Genomic DNA, 18407 nt, shown 5'->3' on the forward strand with positions numbered 1-18407 from the left:
ACCAGTAAGTTTTAAAAAATCATGTGTAGCTTGTTTTGGAATTCTATCAACTTAATGATCTTTTAAACATTAATATAAACATCCTTTAAGCCAAAGCCACTGTTCAGTGAAATGAAGAACAATGAACATTCACCATTTCCATTGGAGTCTCCATTAACAATGGTATAAAATGAGAAACTACAAGGATAGACCTCCTGGAGCGAGGAAATGGAACACTCAAATGAAGAAAAACAAAACCTGAAGTAAACGACTAGAAGAAGCACCTAACCCCTGGAAACTGGGATTAGAAAGACAGTACTGCACCAACCTTTTCCCCACCTCCCAAAATAAGGTTACTGTACCAAAAACACTTAAGAAATTAAAAGGCTGGTGTTATCTGTTCATCCCATCAAAATATCTGCAACTGCAGCCTCATGAGCAAGAGCAATCCTCCTAATCAATATAAAAAAGACTGAGAGGTGAAAAAAAATGAGTAAACAATGCATGAGGCGAAGAGTTTCTTCAGACTTCAGATACTATGTCCCCAAACACCAAGGAAGAGCATTTGGAAGTTAAAAAAATAAAACACAATTTTGATGACAAAATTCTCCTAAAGTTTAAACAGAAAGGAATGAGGAAAAACATCCAAGAGAACCAAACAGAAGGCCTAAGAACGGATAGAAGTTAAGCAAGAGACTGAAATCTCCCAAGAAAATGGCCCCAAACTGGAAAAGTCTCTGGAGGACAGACCCAGCTACCCAGGGCCCAGAATAAGACATAAAACTTTAGAAAACCAACAACCATCTTAATGAATTCTCAGAAAAACTGGTCATATACAAAAGAACACATGAAAACATCAGGAGGAGGACAAAAAGTGGCACTGAACTTTGTTAAAAAGTGACTTTTCAGATTACATGTACTCAGAAAATACCTCCTCCATAGATTAGCAAACTACTGGATACACCACAACAAAACAAAAGAACAGTAATCTAACCATGACACCATCATGCAACTGGCACATGGTAAAACACAGATCCCAAGGATTAGCCTCTGAATGTCCTCATGTAACCACCATATGCAATAAATTAACTTTTCTCCCAAGGATCTAAAAATGTATAAATTATGTGCTATTTTGGGCAAACTGAGAAAAAGGTCAACAGAATTCATTTTCTGTTCTGGTTTAGATGAAGAACCCAAGTTAAGAAAGCCTGCTACAAGCTGTTTAACATGCCAGATTTTACCAGTGAAAAGGCTGGGTACGTGGATAGGTGGCCTGACTGAACATCTGGAAACACGCCTGCATGACCACAATTATCAACCATTATCAGGAGGTAGGAAAGTAGAAGCATTAAATGCTCACGATGAAAAATTAAGAAGCAGGAACAATTTAAAGGGTTTAGGGCAAGGACTGTTTCTCAGGGGATTTTTAGGTGTTATCTGATACTTTTAACTATGTACAGCTAGTTCTTTGACAAAGTTTAAGGGTAAATAATAGAAAGAGAAACAGTGCTACTTTATTAAAATACTGAGTTTATTTCACATGTATATTTTTGTCTCCCCACCATTTCCATTTGTCTGACCACCACTACTACTATGTCCTATCATAACATTCCATACATACTTAAAACCAAGCAAAGGGTGGAGCTCCATCTTTAAAAACTAAACAGGCATTTTGGACAACACATTCTTGGCAATGGAACCTGGACAACATTTATCAGACACGGTAGGGAAAGTTCTCACTCTGCATTATAAAAAGGACAGCCAGATATCAACTGTTACAGAAATGAAATAAGACGGAAAATTTTAACAAACTGTTTAAACTATTTTCTTAAAGAGACTTCCTCCACTGCCAGAGATCTTGAATAGCCTGGAAAACAAAAAAAGAAATGTGGTTAAAAGAACCACAACACTTCACAGACACCAATAAATTAAACCATGTTTCTTTGTACAGTTCAACATACCTATTTTTTTTCATCCTACCACCAAAAAGGTTCAACTCTAGATAATTAAGAACTGATTGCAAGGGAATTTATACTCAGACAAAATTTACTTTCAAATACTTCAAAAAAGACAAAGTCATGTGAATCTTTGTAAACGAAGTCAATGTTACTAGTATGCATTTAACAGCTTACATAAATGAAATGAAAGAGCAGAGAGGCCAGTTTGGCCAATGCTGCCTATGTCCTCTGCTCAGGGCTGCCAGACTTAGCACATAAAAATACAGAAAATGCAGTTAAATAAGATTTCTGTTAACACAGTTACATATACTTAGTTCTAAGCCTGTAGAACACATACGAAAATATTATGTGTACTTGAAATACACTAGATTAACTACTCAGCCCTTGTTCTTATCTGATTTGTTAAAGCACTTAAAACACCCGTCTTCTATTCTAAGGCATCACCTGCTTTTCCATTCCTTCAATGTAAGGATTTAAATGTTGTCTTACAAAAAAAAAAGCATCCCTCCACTTCTACGCCTTACTTCAATACATGAAATCTATACTTGTTCTCATACTAGTAGTATGAACATCCATGCGAAAGCATTATTCTTCAAATGAGTCATGATTAAGTATAGTTGTTATACACTTCAAGTTCCCATTTCATTTCCTATCCATAAATAATGTTCTTTTAAGTCCCGGGGTGCCTGGCTGGCTCAGTCAGTGTAGCATGTGACTCGATCTCAAGGTTGTGGGTTCAAACCCTACATTGGGTAGAGAGATTACTCCAAAATAAAACCTTTTAAAAAGTGAATAGATAAAAAATAGTCTTGATGTTTGTCAATTCTTTACAGGAGTCAACAAATTCCTTTAAAACAATAAAATACAGGTCAGTGAGTTCTTTGAATATCTCTGAATTTACATAATCCTGCTAAACAGTCATTTAAAACTAAGAAAGTAACCTTTATTTGATGTACTATTTAAAAAATGTCACTAAGAACATTTACAGCCTCTTCTCCCAAAATATGATTTTAGTGCTTCAAATACATAGGATTGATTCTCTCAACTACTGTTTTTCAACAGCCACTGGGTTTCAAATGCAAGGGAAATGAATATCAAATGTTGAGAGTCTCATAAAATCTTCCTGGTCACTCAGAATTTTGTACAATCAGTTTTGAGTAAACAATACCTTTAAATAAACATTTACCAAACTTTGATCTGTGGTTTCTCCACAAAAAAAACTACAGTTGTTTTCATTAGCTCTTAATTCAAGAGCTTATACCAGGACTTACTAGTATTTCTCAAGTCCCATCTGGAAGGGATTTTACTAGCCAAATCCTCATAAGCAACTTTTTCACAAGGAAAACTACACAAGCAATGGCAATATTTTATACATTGTGATTACTTGTATATGTAGGCACGCCATAAAAACGTGAAGCATTTAAGCTTTGATAATCTCTACAACAATAAATGAAACTACTTTTTAATACTGTAGAAATTTCATCCTGGCACTTCAAAATATGCTTCCAGTTGTGTTTTTTATTTTAATTTTAGAAAGAGAAGAGAGCACATGTGTATGAGGGGAGAGGGGCAGAGAAAGAAAGAATGAATCCGGGGCAGGCTCCACACTCAGGTCCACATGGGGCTCTATCCAACAACCCTGGATAATGACCTGAGCCAAAAATCAAGAGTCCGATGCTCAAACAGAGGCTGAGCCACCCAGGCACCTGCCCAGTATGCTTCCAGTTTTAGAGTCAGAAAATACTTCTGGTAACAGTGAATTCAGTTACTTTAGCTCCAAGCCTGATACTATACCATTTGTGGAAGGCCTTTACAACTTTGGTTATTATTTTATCTTCTCTGAATTTTTCTTAATCACATACTATTTCACCACTTTCTTTGGTACTAGCGGGAGAAATCATGTCTTAGGCTTCCTTGTTAGTGCATGCATCTTTCCACTATTTGCAATACTGGGCAATTGTATACTGCAGTTTCACAGACTTTTAACAAATGTCCAGTATTCAGAAAACTCACAGAATTCACTTGCATTTTGGGGTTCAAGTATATATAAACAGAATAGCAACCAAAAGAGTAAAAACTTGAATTTCATCTCACAGCCTTATCAATCAAGGCTAACTTCCAAAGTAATAGTAAAGTGTTGAAACGTTGAAAGGGTTTCAAATTGGAGAAAAATAGTGCTGCCACGTAAATGATTTAAGTGCTACCTACTGCTGCAGAAAATTACCTCAAAAGGACAAATTTCATTTACTGAAAAAAGTTGGACACAGGAGGCTTAGGGATTGATTCCTGACAAAAACCATTTAACACAGCATATGTTCTGTATATACAAGATACCTAGCACCCTTACCTGTTTTTACATTTTCCTTACATTTGAGTCAGCAACCATAAGACAATAAAAATAAATGCATCAATTTCTACTAACAAAATAATATATAACACAAATTAACAGCTGATTCAAGCTACTACATTGAGTATTAACTACAATTTGACTTCTTGCTTCCTGATTTTACACATCAGGTCGATTTCAGCAAAATGTGTTTCCCAAGCACACAAAAAAGCAAAAGACCAGACTACCTCAAATAGTCAAATGGAGCAAGGAAACCACAGCACATTTCTTTAGCCAACAGAGTAAAACTGCGCTCAGTAACAAAGAGATAATTTACCAACTACATAAAAACTGAGAAAAATGTACTAAGAAGTTATCTTCTCAATCTCTGCCAACTAAATTCTTAAGAGTTTCCATGTACTTAATCTGAAGTGTAATAGTCTGTGGTTAGGAACCTTTTAAAAGAAGCCAACACTTAAAGAAAATAATCATAAATAAATCACAATAAAAAATTTGGATTTGGTCAGGTCTCCTGAAAATTCAGTTACCTCTTGGTCAGTCATCCGGAAGCAATTCTTCACATAATTGATGAACTTGGCTTCCACTTTGGGAAGAGAACCACCCTAGGAGACAAAAGCATTGTTGCGTTTAAGTATAGGAACACTGTTTTTGAGATAATATGAAATTCCTCACAGATCTGCATACTCTTACATGGACCATTGGTTCCTTGCCCCTTCAACTCTTTCATTTTAATAATACTGAGTTTTTAGGCCCAGAAAGACCTATTAGGCAACAATATTTAGAACATGAGTCTTTCATAGTACTCCTATATTAATAGGTTTGTCAAAATTTCAAATTCTCTCCAACCACCCTAAAAATATAAAATAGGAGCTACAACAGATTCTCAGGCACTAAAATATGTCAGCTTGACTGCCTACTCTATTATATACTTTATTATATATACTCTATTATATACTATTATATACTTTATATATACTCTATTATATACTTTACATTTGGTTAGGTAATGTAAAGCAAATGTATACCCCTTGAGTACCGCAAAGAGATCAAAACTGAACATCACTTAATACATACTAAGAACCTAAGTCCAGCACAACGCTAACCTGGAAGTCAGTTCAAGAGGTATATGAAGTCCAAACAGGAGAAAAATTAGTCCTACATTTCACTGATCTCTAAAACTTGGCACCTCCTTCAGTTATAGACATAGGGGATGAATCACAACGGTAGTAACACCAAGTTATTTTCAAAATATTTCATCAAATACTTTCAAAGACTGCAATTACTGCAAATCAATCTTGCGGTTTACAGTCATTTCTACTTTTGAATTATCTTATTTAACATACTAAGTATATCGTCTTTGTTCCTTATTTTGGTAACTAAATTTTACTTTTTCTTGTAACCTGAAACATCTATGCGTTTTAAAAAGACCAAGGTTTCAGAATGCCAAAGGAATCATAGCACAAAATAAGTGATCAGAAATATGGTATGGGATTCTTAAATTGCCTCTATAACCTAGAAAATAAACCTGTCATTTCCATTTTCAAATTATTTGCCACATACATTCTTATTTGATTCATTCAAATATTTATTGAGCAGCTAAGGAGATACAAACAAAGGTGATTAAAACATGGTCAAAGAGGTGAGGCAAATGCACAAATTATAGAAGGTATAATGTTCACTGAATCACAGCAGCCAAAAGAAAGTGCTTTAGGAGACTAAGAATGAGATTGCTTCCAGCCTGGAAGGGGGCGTGGGTGGGTGGCAAATCAGGAAAGGAGATTTGAGATTAAAATAGAAGACTTCAGTCTGGATTGTTGATGACACTCAGTATGGACTACATTTCTCTCTCCTTTTCCTCTCTCCCCAGCTTGGGGCTTAATTTACCAGTAGTGCCCAGGACTGTTCAATTCGCCTGTAATTAAACCAAGGAGATAGGTCCATATTAAAATGGGGGGGGGGAGGGTTATCTAAAAAGGTCATTTTAGCACTGTGTGAAAGGGATAAATATAAAGCAGTGACACCAAAAGACTAGAAAGGTTTACAGTATTACTGAAGCAAAAACAATACATAATACATTCTGCTTCTAAATGTTATTTTTCCAACTGACTCTTCACTGCACAAGGAAATCTACTGAAGCCAGGTAGAACCTAGAAAACACAGGAAAAACATGGGCAAAGGAGCAACTTTTCCTCACCATCCCGTGTTTATTCTCAAAAACTGGGGTCTAATATTTTATCTCTCAGAATTCTAGCTTTTCTCAAATGTTTGAATACATTTAAATTGATTATTCCATTCCATTTTCTACAAGTCCAAATTCACTAGTTTAAGAAGTTTAGTTCTCCAGTCAAGTAAGCATCAGGATGAGAGCAAATTTCTTGTTTCCACTATTTAAGACAAAAGGCAACTAAATGTAAGCGTATTGGTCAAAGATCCACATATATTGACTGGTAATACCTTGGTGTAAAAGGCAAATAAAAGGACTCAAATTAGGAGGTTTTTTTTTTTAACTATACCAAGCAACCAGCAGCTTGCAATTTTCTAAGACTCATACGCCCTCTGCTGGTTCTGTAGCATCTTACAAAAAGAAAGGAAAATGTTCTCATTGAATCTTTAACATCCGAAGTCAGAGACAAATCTTAAAATCAACTTACTTGTATTTCTTTTATGAAAGAATATATATGTAACTTCAAATACAAAAAAAAAAAAAAAAAAAAAAATCACTGAGACTAGAAATGAATGTAAATAACAAGTAATACACTTCTGAAAACCAAGAGCACATAAGGGACAGATACATTAAGGAAAAACAATAAGGAACAATCTTGTTCCAAGCCTTCACAATGGTGTTTAAGAGGGGGGGAAATATACCTTTATCAAGTTTCTTCAGGAAAGATCATTTTACTCACTTTTTCTATACTTGCTTGCATTTTTGCTTTAATGTCTTCTACAGAACTAGGTCCTTTCGGTGTTTTGGGAGTCTTTTCCTGTTTTTTGAAAGATTCTTGACCCTGAAAAACAAGTTGAATTTCAAAAGGTTGTAAGTGTATACACTTACGTATACTGTTAAAACCCATCCTACATACATGGATGTTCTCAAGAAAAGCATTATTTACAATCCTTCCTTGTAAAATGTATACAACCAGAATTCAGGTATCATAAATTAATTCATGACTAAACAATTATATTCTTAAAATCATTCCTTAAAAAACAGAATAGTTTGAGTTTGCTTTTATATTTCACATCAGATTAGTTCACACTTAAAAAGGATACCATCATAATTGAAAGCATAAGGCTCCAAGAATTAAGCAAGTCAATGCAGCTAGATGCCTGATACCCATTCCCATAGCTTTTAAATAGTAACCTCCAAGACCAGGTATTGTGGTTCCTTTAAGCTATTAGGTTCTAACATGCAGCCAGGGTTGAGAAACTCTGCTATGCCATAAATAATATCTTTCAACAAACAAGATTCCTTACAGGAGACAACTCTAACACAATAAAATCTTTGTGCTGGCTTTCTCTTCCACTAGAATGCCAGAAATGATACATATAGGATAATGATTACCAACAAGCATATTTTAGTGCTTTAAGACATCAATTACAAGTGTTCTCCAAGCACTATCAAATTTCAGACTACCTTCTTCCACAGAACTTTTGACTTTCCTAACTACTTCAACAAAGGCTATGTTTAGGTATATGATGCCACTCACTTTTGATCTTGGTGTTGATGGTTTTGAGTCTTTTCCATTCTGGTTAGATTTTTGTGCATTTTTGGCTGGAGTATCTCGTATAGACTGCAATTATAAATTAATCTTAATCAATGCCCTCCTACGTAACTGCCCCAAACCATATAAAAGTAGTAGTTTGCTAAAACCAAAAAAAAAAAAAAAAAAAATTCTGACCAAAGTTTTAAAGTGGAAGAAGGCCACATGGGTAAAAAAAGTAGATCACTGTCCACTACTAGGAAATCTTAAGACTACCCCAACTCGGGGCTAATTTTTAAAAATTTTTTTTTCAACGTTTATTTATTTTTGGGACAGAGAGAGACAGAGCATGAACAGGGGAGGGGCAGAGAGAGAGGGAGACACAGAATCGGAAACAGGCTCCAGGCTCTGAGCCATCAGCCCAGAGCCTGATGCGGGGCTCGAACTCACGGACCGCGAGATCGTGACCTGGCTGAAGTCGGACGCTTAACCGACTGCGCCACCCAGGCGCCCCATGGGCTAATTTTTAAAGTATTAGATCATTAACTCCTCCCAAGCCAGCTTTCATTAACTACTAGTGAAGAGCACAAAAATTTATCTATCATCATTTGTTACTAGCAACTTCTGGCAACCCTGTACCATTGTATCCTACTTACTTTCTTTACTGGAGCCTTTTCTTCAGCTTCCTCATCATCAAAATCATCATCATCATCACTACAAATGAAATGAGTCATTATTACTGATTCAACACACTCATAAACCAAGAAGCCTATGTAGAAACTGGCTACGAACCAATTTCATAGAAGAGCCGATGAATCAATAAGTTTAGACAATCAAATCAAGGTATTAAGAAATTTTGAACTTTCTGGAATTGACAAAAAGAACTGAAAGCAGGATCTTAAGAGATATTTGTCCATTCATCATCATTATAGCACTATTCACGATTTCCAAGAGGTAGAAGCAACTCACATGTCCATTAACAGTCAAACAGATTTTAAAAATGTTGTATATATTTAATGGAATATTTGAGGTTTTTTGACAGTTATCACAATTTACATTCTTGGAATATTCTGTTTTAATGAATTCCTGTCACATGCTGAAGATGAATAAATCTTGAGGACATTAACTGAAATAAGACAGTCACAAAAAGAAAGATACTGTACAATCCCACTTAATATAACACATCAAAAGTAATCTTTATACTCTTTATAGAACCAAAAGTAGAATGGTGGTTGCCAGGGGCTGAAGATAGAAATGAGTTGTTTTCATTTCATGAGATTTTCAGTATTACTACAAGAGTTTGAGACCTGTCAAACAATGTGAATATGGATAACATTCCTGAACTGTACACTTTAAAAAAAAAAATGGTTAAAATGAGAATTATGTTTTTACAATTAAAAGGCATAAAAATTTTACAAAGTGGAGATTATAGTTTAAAGAAATTAAAATAAACACATCTAACGTTCACAGATCAGTAGAAATATTTTACTGAGATGGCAACTCTATTAATCTACAGGTTCATCGAAATCCTTGAGTCCCTGCTGGCTTCTCTATAGAAATTGATCCTAAAATTTGCATCAAAATTCAAGGAACCGAAAGCAGCCAACAACAAACTTGAGAAAGAACAAAGTTAGGATTCAGTATTCTCAAAAGAAATCCACAAGAACTACAAACCAGGACAATTGTTTTAGCAGAAGGATAGACCTGTATCAATAAAATTTAAGAGTTGAAAGGCTAATAAATAGTGCTGGGAAAACTAGAAATCCACATGCAGAATTTAAGTTAGTCCTCTACCTCACACCATGTACAAAAACTGATTCAAAATGGACCAACAGTCTAAATTTTTAGGTTTGACACCAAAAGCACAAGCTAACAAACTGGACTTCATAAAACCTTAAAAAAAATGTAAGCTAATATAACACTGTGTTGTCAACTATGCTTCAATAAAAAAAAAAAAAAGAAAGAAAAAATTTTTGTGCAAAGGATACCACTGAAGAGTGGAAAGACAACCCAAAGAATGGAAGAAAATATTTATGAATTGTATGTATCTGATAAGGGACTTGTCCCAAAACATTAAAAGAAAACTAACACTGGGATACCTAAGTGGCTCAGTCAGTTCAGCTCAGATCATGATCCCACAGTTCTGTGAGTTTCAGCCCCACATGGGACTCTGTGCTGACAGCTGGGAACCTGCCTGAGATGTGTTCTCTCTCCCTCTCAGCCCCTCCCCAGCATGCCTACGCTCTCTCAGAAATAAAAAAAAAAGCCCCTCTTTTAACTCAGTAATCTAGAAAAAAATCAAGACACAAACCTTGGATTGTGAGTAACTTGTTCTGTGAGCGTTCCACAAGACGGGCAAACATGTCTATAATAAATTAACTTGATAAACCAGTGATGTCTGTAGTTAAGAATAGTACGTGACACCAAACATCCTATCTCACAACTAAACCAATGGTTCGCTCTGTAGGATTGGGGGTGATTGTCTCCTATGCTCGGATGATTGGTCTCAGGCCGCAGTGTTTGGTAGAAATCAGTGATTTTTCAAAATGTTGGAAGGTGCCCACAACTGGCACTAGGGTATTTTTTGTCACTTCAAAGCGCCTATGGACAATCCTTTGCTCCTTTGCTTCATTCTAGGTCAGGCTGCCGGCAGATACAGACCCTTTCCTCTGCTGCTTTACTGCCAGTTACACTAAATACAATAGATGACAAGTTTATTAATACTGTACTGTAAAAAAGATTTCACTGAGCCAATAGATAGCAGTGATGCCATTACTGGTAGTGAAAGTCATCCTACACAATAACCCTCCTCTCGTCTCCCTCACACCAGCTATGAAGGTTTTCCAAGTGCAGGTTAAATTCTCTTTATGTTTTGTATTCTTTATTATTTTGTATTATATTCCAGTATTACAATCATTTTCATATGAATATTTTTGCATTGTGGGACGAATCATCTGAGTTTCCACTATTTCTTATGAGGAAATTCACTGATCTATGAGTGCTTTGGGTTACAAACATGTTTCTGGAATAAATTATGCCTGCAAACCAAGGTTTTACTGTACTAGGAATGCTTCAACATAAATAATTTTTTTAAGTTGTGTATTTCTTTTTGAGAGACACCATGCACACGCAAGCAGGAGAGGGGCAGAGAGAAAGAATCCCAAGTAGGGCGTGATCCCACAAACCATGAGACTATGACCTGAGCCAAAATCAAGAGTTGGATACTTAACCAACTGAGCCACCGAGGTGCCCCAATGTAAATGGTTCTTTTAAAACCCAGTCATAAATCACGTATTGTATGATTCCATTTACATTAAATATGCAAAATAACCGATTTTATTAAAAATGAGAAACAGTGGTTGAGTAGAGCCAGGTGAAGGAAGTGATTATAGAATGATTTCGGACGACATAACAACATTATATACTAGTCAAAAAGTTATTCTTCAAGGTGCCTGGGTGGCTCAGTCGGTTAAGCGTCTGACTTCGGCTCAGGTCATGATCTCACGGTTCATGAGTTCGAGCCCCGTCAGGCTCTGTGCTGACAGCTCAGAGCCTGGAACCTGCTTTGGATCCTGTGTCTCCCTTTCTCTCTGCTCCTCCCCTGCTCATGCTCTGTCTCTCTTTCCTTCAAAAATAATAAACATTCAAACAAAATTTTTTTTAAGTTTCCTTTCCTTCTCTTCCTTACTATGTAATCTCTAAATTTAAAACAGGAGCAGCTTCATCTATGTGCAACCAAAGGAAACACCCATCTTTTCAGAATTGGGTTAAAATGGTCAAGTATCATGTAATACATACAAAGCCATAGATACAGTCCTTTAAACAGTGATTCTATCAATTTTGGCTTTAGAACCCAATCCCTTTATGTGCCTCCCCACACTAGAAACAAGAATGACAATGATTTCTATAAAACCACTGTCATAAGCGGTTTTATTTAACCATCTCTACCCTATACATACGTTATCTGACTACCCACCCCTTTACCCCTTCTTCCCTTCCATGAAAACTAACTTGGGCCTTAACAGATACACACTTCATTCTTCCCACACTACCAAACCTAAAGGCAACTTGGAACATAGAAGAACAGAGACTATTCTATGTTGTGGTTGTATCAGGAAATATCCCCATTTTAAAGACAGGAAATCCTTCAAAACCCAAGCAGACTGAAGGTAACAATCAGGTCCCTACTCGAAAGCCTTTCTTCCTAGAAGAGATTTTCTCCTCAGTGAATATGCTACTGTGCATAGACAGTATACCTAGACAAAGGTAACCTGAAATCAAGGACTAAATAAACTCAAATATAACTAAGCACCATACACCATCCATATTTCTCATTTGTTTTAAGCCCATTTCCCCTATTTCTCTTGGAGTGTATCACTTTAATTCTTACTGATAACTATACTCAAAAGCAGTTAACAATAAAGTACCAACTATATTGTTTTAAACTTGATATGCAAGTAATTTTGAATTTTGTTAAGCATTCAACTCAGCCTTTTCCTACTTTCTGCCTTCACTGTCCTGCCCAAAGGGCTTTTTAAAGAACTACCAGGTTGGCTACTTGAGGTTACTGAAAACCTAACTCCCAGATATGATCACTAACTAGTGCATGTTTGATCAGTCTTTCCTATATTCTATTCGAATTACGTTTTCAATAAATATATATGGACCAACCTGGGAACTCAGAAACAAAGCTGTCAATTAAAAGTTCAACTTATTACACATTACTGACATTACTGGAAATAGGAAAGACCAATTATAAATACCATTTTATTCTTTAGTGGGCATGTAACTGTTTACTTAGCCTAACCAAATTCAATAAACCTATCAAATCCTTTCCAAGAAAATCTTAATCTCTTTTAGAAAAATTTTATCAGTAACAATCAGAGAACCAAGGGCCAAAATCCTCTGGGGGGTGGGGGGAAATCGTTAAATAACAACCCACAAAACAAATGTTGCTGGAGCTATTCAGATTCTCTTTTCACCCAAACCATTCATCATAAACTGTTCAGTGGAAGACATACCTAATCACATGTTCACTAAATCTTCATCAGAAAAAAAAGTTATCTAGTCGGACACATTTGGGAAATCCTGCATACTCTTGAAAATTTGCAACACACTGCAACTTTTCTTTTTTAACTTTTTGTTAATGTTTCTGAGAAAAAGAGCCAACAGCAGGGGAGGGGCAGAAAGGGGGAGACACAATCTGAAGCAGCCTCCAGGCTCTGAGCTGTCAGCACAGGGCCTGACGCAGGGCTCGAACCAACCGTGAGATCGAGATCAAGACCTGAACTGGAAGTAGGACATTTAACTGACAGAAGCACTCCCACACTGCATTTTGAAGGTTCTTAATCCCAATAGTATCCTTCAACTCAGCTAATGTAATGCAGTGACAACCACTGATCATTTACCCTTTAATTAAACTCTTACTTAATTTCATGGAGGACTGTGGTAAATAACTTTCATAAACTACTCCCCATACAGCTACATCAAGTTTCTAGAACACACTTACTCTTCATCATCATCGTCATCATCGTCATCTTCATCATCATCTTCATCGGCAGCAAGTTTTACTTTTTTCTTAAAAAATAATACATATATATATGTAAATATATACACACATACTCATATACAAGTGCTGATCTTAATCACCAAACCAAAGACCAAAATAAGAGAGATCTTTACACCTATACCTGTGGAACCTTGCTACCACTTCCAGGGGCAGAACGCTTTCCAGATATACTAAGGAGTTTCACATCCTCTTCCTCTTCATCTTCTGACTCTGCATCTTCCTCCACAGCTAAAATAAAAAATTATTTATTAGCTACGAATAAATCTCAACCGACAAGCAAGAACTCAGAAAAAAGAGCGTAACATACAATAAGGAGCATTTAAAAATTTTAAATGAACATTAAAAAAGAACCATGAAAACAGCAAATAGGGAACCGAAAATTTTTAAAAAGCAACTTTGAAGGCCAGCACTCTACTAGGCTTTAAATGAAAAAAAACAACAAAAAAACAGGCTTTTCCAGTTTAAGTTACTCTATTTCCACTTCAACCTATTAATAAAGACAGCAGTACTAAAACTAAGCATGCTTTACAAAGTCCAAATTGGGAACAAAGTTAACTGCATTAAGAGAGAATAAACAGCACAATACATAACATACCTACTAAGTGCTGTCCACTAATATGCACAGGCCCTGAACCGCATTTCAACCGTAAGACCACAGGTGGTGTTATTTCAAAGCCCCCAAGGGAAACCTGAAAAGGAAAAACTTTTAAAAATCACTAAATATTGTGAAAACAAAAGTATTTGGTATAAATACCTGTTCATAACAGACTTACAAAAATGTAAATAGGCAAACTCATAAACCAAATGAACAAACCAGTGAACCTGTTTCTCACCTCTAACAGGTAGCAAACCACTATGTTCAAGAGTTGACCATTCAAAGCCACAGTGACATAAGACACAGCCAGTTACTAGAAGTACCAAAGAAAATTCCTTCTTCAATGCCCTTGGTGTAGTAACCTAAAGGCACCTACCGTAACACAACAGAATTAGACCTTAACATAAAATCCAGCAGTTAAGTGCCCTTACCGTTGGCTGTACAGACATTTTCAAAGTTGCCAGTGTGACTTTAATTGGACTGCCTTCATAATTCATTGCCTCTGCTTCAACAATGTGCAATTCATCCTTTGCACCAGCTCCTAAACTGACCTGTGAACAAAAAGTTACTTCAACTTTAGTTATTCTACTTTAAAATTCCCCCAAAATTTGTCTGCAAAAAAAACCAGAATTATAAACTCATTATCACCACTGATGGAAAACTAATTTGTGCACAACGTTGTCTCAAGTTTTATGTGGCCTTGCCAATCATTTCTCATACTCAAATTTGAAACGCTTAAAAATTTGATGGCATTGTTATAGGTTATCATCTACCCACAGTATGGATCACCTAACGTTTACTGACCACTGACTGCAAGCTAAGCAGAAAGGCTACAGGCTGGTCACTATAGAGGACAAAACCATTTATCACTGCCTTAAAGGGCTTTACAATGCAGCCAAAGAAGCAAAGTACATAAATATGGGCAGCCGAACAGTAGTGTGACAGAACTTTGCGTGATTACTAAATGAGAGGTAAAGAGGCCAAGTTTTACACCACAGGTACGTAAGCAAATACATACAATACTCAGTTATAAAAAATACTATTACAAAGTTATTAAGTCACACAAACAGGGATAGACTGAAATCAAGAAAGGTTAGTTTATTTTGAAAAGTTTAACTTACCGTTCTTAAAGATAACTGGTGCTCGTTTTCATCATTATCCACTTTAAAGTGATAATCTTTGTCAGCCTTTAGTTCACAACCTGAAAAGGGGAAAACAGCAACAACAAAAAAGAATTAGCTCTGAAACTTAAGTGAGGGTAACCAAAAAAAACCAGTTAATTTGTGAACAGATTTTCCACTATTCTAGCTACCAGATGGCAAGGCAGAAGTATCTCTTCCTGGGTTTCTTAAACACAAGTGTCTATAAATATCAAATAACATCCATACAGGGCTTTATAAATTCTACTTCCCCACTATACTATCTCATTTTCAGCTACACTTTTATTACATTCTTAGGTAGAAACAGGCCCAAAAGTTTAGTAAACACTGAAACCAGTATCTGAAACTAAGTCTAATACACAAGGTTGATAAAATCGCACTGTTTAAAAAAAAATTACCTACCTAAGTATACAGGACAAGTGGCAAATTTAGAAATGAATGGTTACACAAACACCTACGTGAATTTGTATTTACAAGGGAAAAACTACAAACATGGATCAAAACTTGGCACAGGGATCAATATCCTATCCTTGAAGTTAACAGAAATGATATGCATTAAATTATGCTCAAATTATGTTTAAGATTAGCTATATCATAAGGATATTTCCAATAGAAAGGATTAATACCGTATACTGACCAGAAACCCCAGCTAGTCAAAAGAGCCTTACTTAATGTAGGAGTTATCTACTCCCATTCCATCAATAGGCAAGTTGTTTCAAGTACCGACAGAATAACATTTTAATTATAGGATTCCATTTAATTGTCATCTAACAGTTACGGGTACATAAATGCCTAAATGTTATCAATTAACACATCTCAGCATGGTATATTAAAAAAAAAATGTGTAACCAAATTTGCACTATTTCACAGCCTGACTGACAAAGATATGGCTACGACAATCAATTTCACTTAAGATTCAAAAACCAAAGCTGGTCGCTTTCTACTATGGTACTGGAGTTCTGGAGGGAAGGGAGGTCAAGATTCCAAAATTGTATCAGATCTTATGGACTCAAACTGAAACCTACACACATCTCCTATCTTTTCAAAAAGGCTGAAGCCTACACACATCTCCTATCTTCTCAAAAAGGCTGTTTGCTCAATGCCGCACAGAAGGCTGTTTCCACCAGCTTCCCTCCAAAAAAAAAAGAATAAACATACATATACTTACAAATAACGCATAGAGACAAGGGTCTTGCTTTAGATCTATCTAGTCTCTAACTACAAGTACAACCTTCATTGAGTCACTTCAGTTCAGAGCACGAGCATCGTCACCTGCAAAGTGGGCTAATTTCCATTTACCAATGAGATAGGAAAAGTACTCTGTAATTGAGATCTGCCATCGTAGATGTTAAGCACCGAACAAAGACTTCCAGAATCTTGGCTCTACTCGCCACTTCACCCAACATTTCCCGCCTAACAGTTTCAATTAAGCCCCAGGATCCCAGGCTCCGGAGTGACAAGACACCAGGGAGCCCCGGATGTAGTGCCCACACCCCCCTCCTTCCCCCAACCACGTGGCAACCACGTGCTTCCAGCGGTTGCGGCCTCCTCACGCCCGGCCGCGCCTCCCCTCCCCCCGTAAGCGGCCGAGGCACCGGGACTGAATTCTCCGCTGTAGGGCTCCAGACTCCTCAGGCCTGAGGCCAACGCCGGGCTCTAAGTATCCTTTCCCCCAGAAAAGCAGCCACTGCCGCACACCACGGACCCCCACAACCTCCAGCCAGACGCCGGGACCCGGCATCAATGACCCCAGCCAAGAATCACAAGCCTACGAAATCACACACTCCAAGGGAAAATAATGCCCGTGGCCCTACCGTGTGCTCCAAGCAAAGCCGACCCCTCGGCAGGCCGGTTCTACGTTACCTCAGGCCCTGGGCCTCGGATCGCTCACGCCCCAGGCTTCAGGCCGCCCCTCCTTCCACCGCTTCATGCTTCAGTTCTCCCCTCCCGGCCTCCCATCCCTTAGGCTGCAAGGCCCCAGCGGCCCGCTTCCCTCCCTCTACCAGCCCAGGTTTCTCTACCAGCCCAGGCCTCAGTGGGTTTCCCGCCCCCCCACCTCAAAGCCACCAGGCCCCGCTCGGCCTCGCCCCAACCCCCCAGCACTTACCGAAAAGATAGTTCTGGGGCCTCAGGGGGCTCATGTCCATGTCCATCGAATCTTCCATGAGGTGGTGGCACGCACTTAGGTGGGAGAGAAGGCGGACGGAGAGAAACGACTACTGTTCCACAGAACAGCCGCGCAGGACGGAATCACACCAGGGAAAGGACGCGGGCTCCCTGCGCACATATATAGCACCGTGAAGATCTCGCGAGAGCTTCCCAAGTCCCGTCTCCGCGCGCGTGCTCGGGAGCCCCCCCCTCCCTGGACGGTCGCCCTCCCGCGCAAGCGCTCTTCAACCCCACTCCTTTCTACCTCGCCCCCCACCTCCTCCAGGTGCTTCGCGGGCTCCCACCGAGCAGGCGCACTCGTACCCCGGCCCCACCCCTCCGCCGGCGCCGCCTGTGCGCACGCGTGCTTTCTCCTGGTAGCGCGCGCTACCCGCCTCCAACCCTTCCACGTCCTCCCGGGTTCTGGCGGGCCGGCCTAGCGCCAGAAGCCTGCGCTGCCCACCCTGCAAAATGGCGACGGCAGCCCTTGGCTGTACTAGGTATGGAGAGCGAACCGGTTGCAAGTGACCCAGAGAGCAGCTGGGTTCACCTTTCCCCATCACTTTGTGCCTCGCAGACCTCCAGACAGGCATAACCACCTCGGGATTTTTACTTGCCTGAGGGCTTGGGCTCAGAGTTCATTGTTTCCCCAAAGTTTAAGCTTCAGGTGCCAGAAACTGTAGATTACTGATTTTTCTTTGTTGGGGAGAAAGGATGTAGTTGCTGTCCAGACTTACTCAACCGCTTTTATAGCTCTTTCCTTTCTGAGAAAACATCTCTGAAGTTGAAATCACTCTTTGTCATTTGGGGGCCATTTGGGGGCCATTTGGGGACTGAGTGAACCTCTTCCATACGAGCTGGGCAGGAACCGGGCCTGATTGCTCCAGATACACAAGATTTTATAAGGGCTTTATATCCACAGTGTGCCCTCACGTAAGATCCTGTGTGGCAGA

The 18407-nt window shown here is 38.3% G+C and overlaps 1 protein-coding gene across 2 annotated transcripts; it reads right to left on the bottom strand.

Annotated features, from left to right (window-relative positions):
- Nucleotides 1–1489: 1489 nt before the first annotated feature.
- Nucleotides 1490–17609, bottom strand: NPM1 (nucleophosmin 1). Of its 2 annotated transcripts, XM_030327653.2 has the most exons (11): nt 17414–17609; nt 15268–15347; nt 14578–14697; nt 14147–14240; nt 13673–13779; nt 13492–13559; nt 8639–8696; nt 7989–8072; nt 7188–7289; nt 4812–4886; nt 1490–1846 (listed from the first exon to the last, which is right to left on the bottom strand). In XM_030327653.2, the coding sequence occupies exons 1-11, from the start codon at nt 17469–17471 to the stop codon at nt 1808–1810; spliced, it is 885 nt and encodes a 294-aa protein (XP_030183513.1). In that variant the 5' UTR covers nt 17472–17609; the 3' UTR covers nt 1490–1807. The 2 variants fall into 2 exon arrangements, with proteins under 2 accessions (XP_030183513.1, XP_030183521.1); XM_030327661.1 differs by lacking the exons at nt 1490–1846; nt 4812–4886 and adding an exon at nt 5852–6196 and having other exon boundaries at nt 17414–17586.
- Nucleotides 17610–18407: the final 798 nt, after the last annotated feature.

The sequence above is a fragment of the Lynx canadensis genome, chromosome A1 (genome assembly GCF_007474595.2).
Source record: "Lynx canadensis isolate LIC74 chromosome A1, mLynCan4.pri.v2, whole genome shotgun sequence".
In the NCBI taxonomy this organism is placed as follows: domain Eukaryota; kingdom Metazoa; phylum Chordata; class Mammalia; order Carnivora; family Felidae; genus Lynx; species Lynx canadensis.

Coding starts and splice junctions, on each gene's coding strand:
- NPM1 (XM_030327653.2), bottom strand. CDS start 17,471: ATGGAAGATTCGATGGACATGGACATGAGCCCCCTGAGGCCCCAGAAC. Junction 14,241..14,577: donor AAATGTCTGTACAGCCAACG/GTAAGGGCACTT, acceptor TTTCCTTTTCAG/GTTTCCCTTGGGGGCTTTGA. Junction 7,290..7,988: donor CATCAACACCAAGATCAAAA/GTGAGTGGCATC, acceptor CTTGTTTTTCAG/GGTCAAGAATCTTTCAAAAA.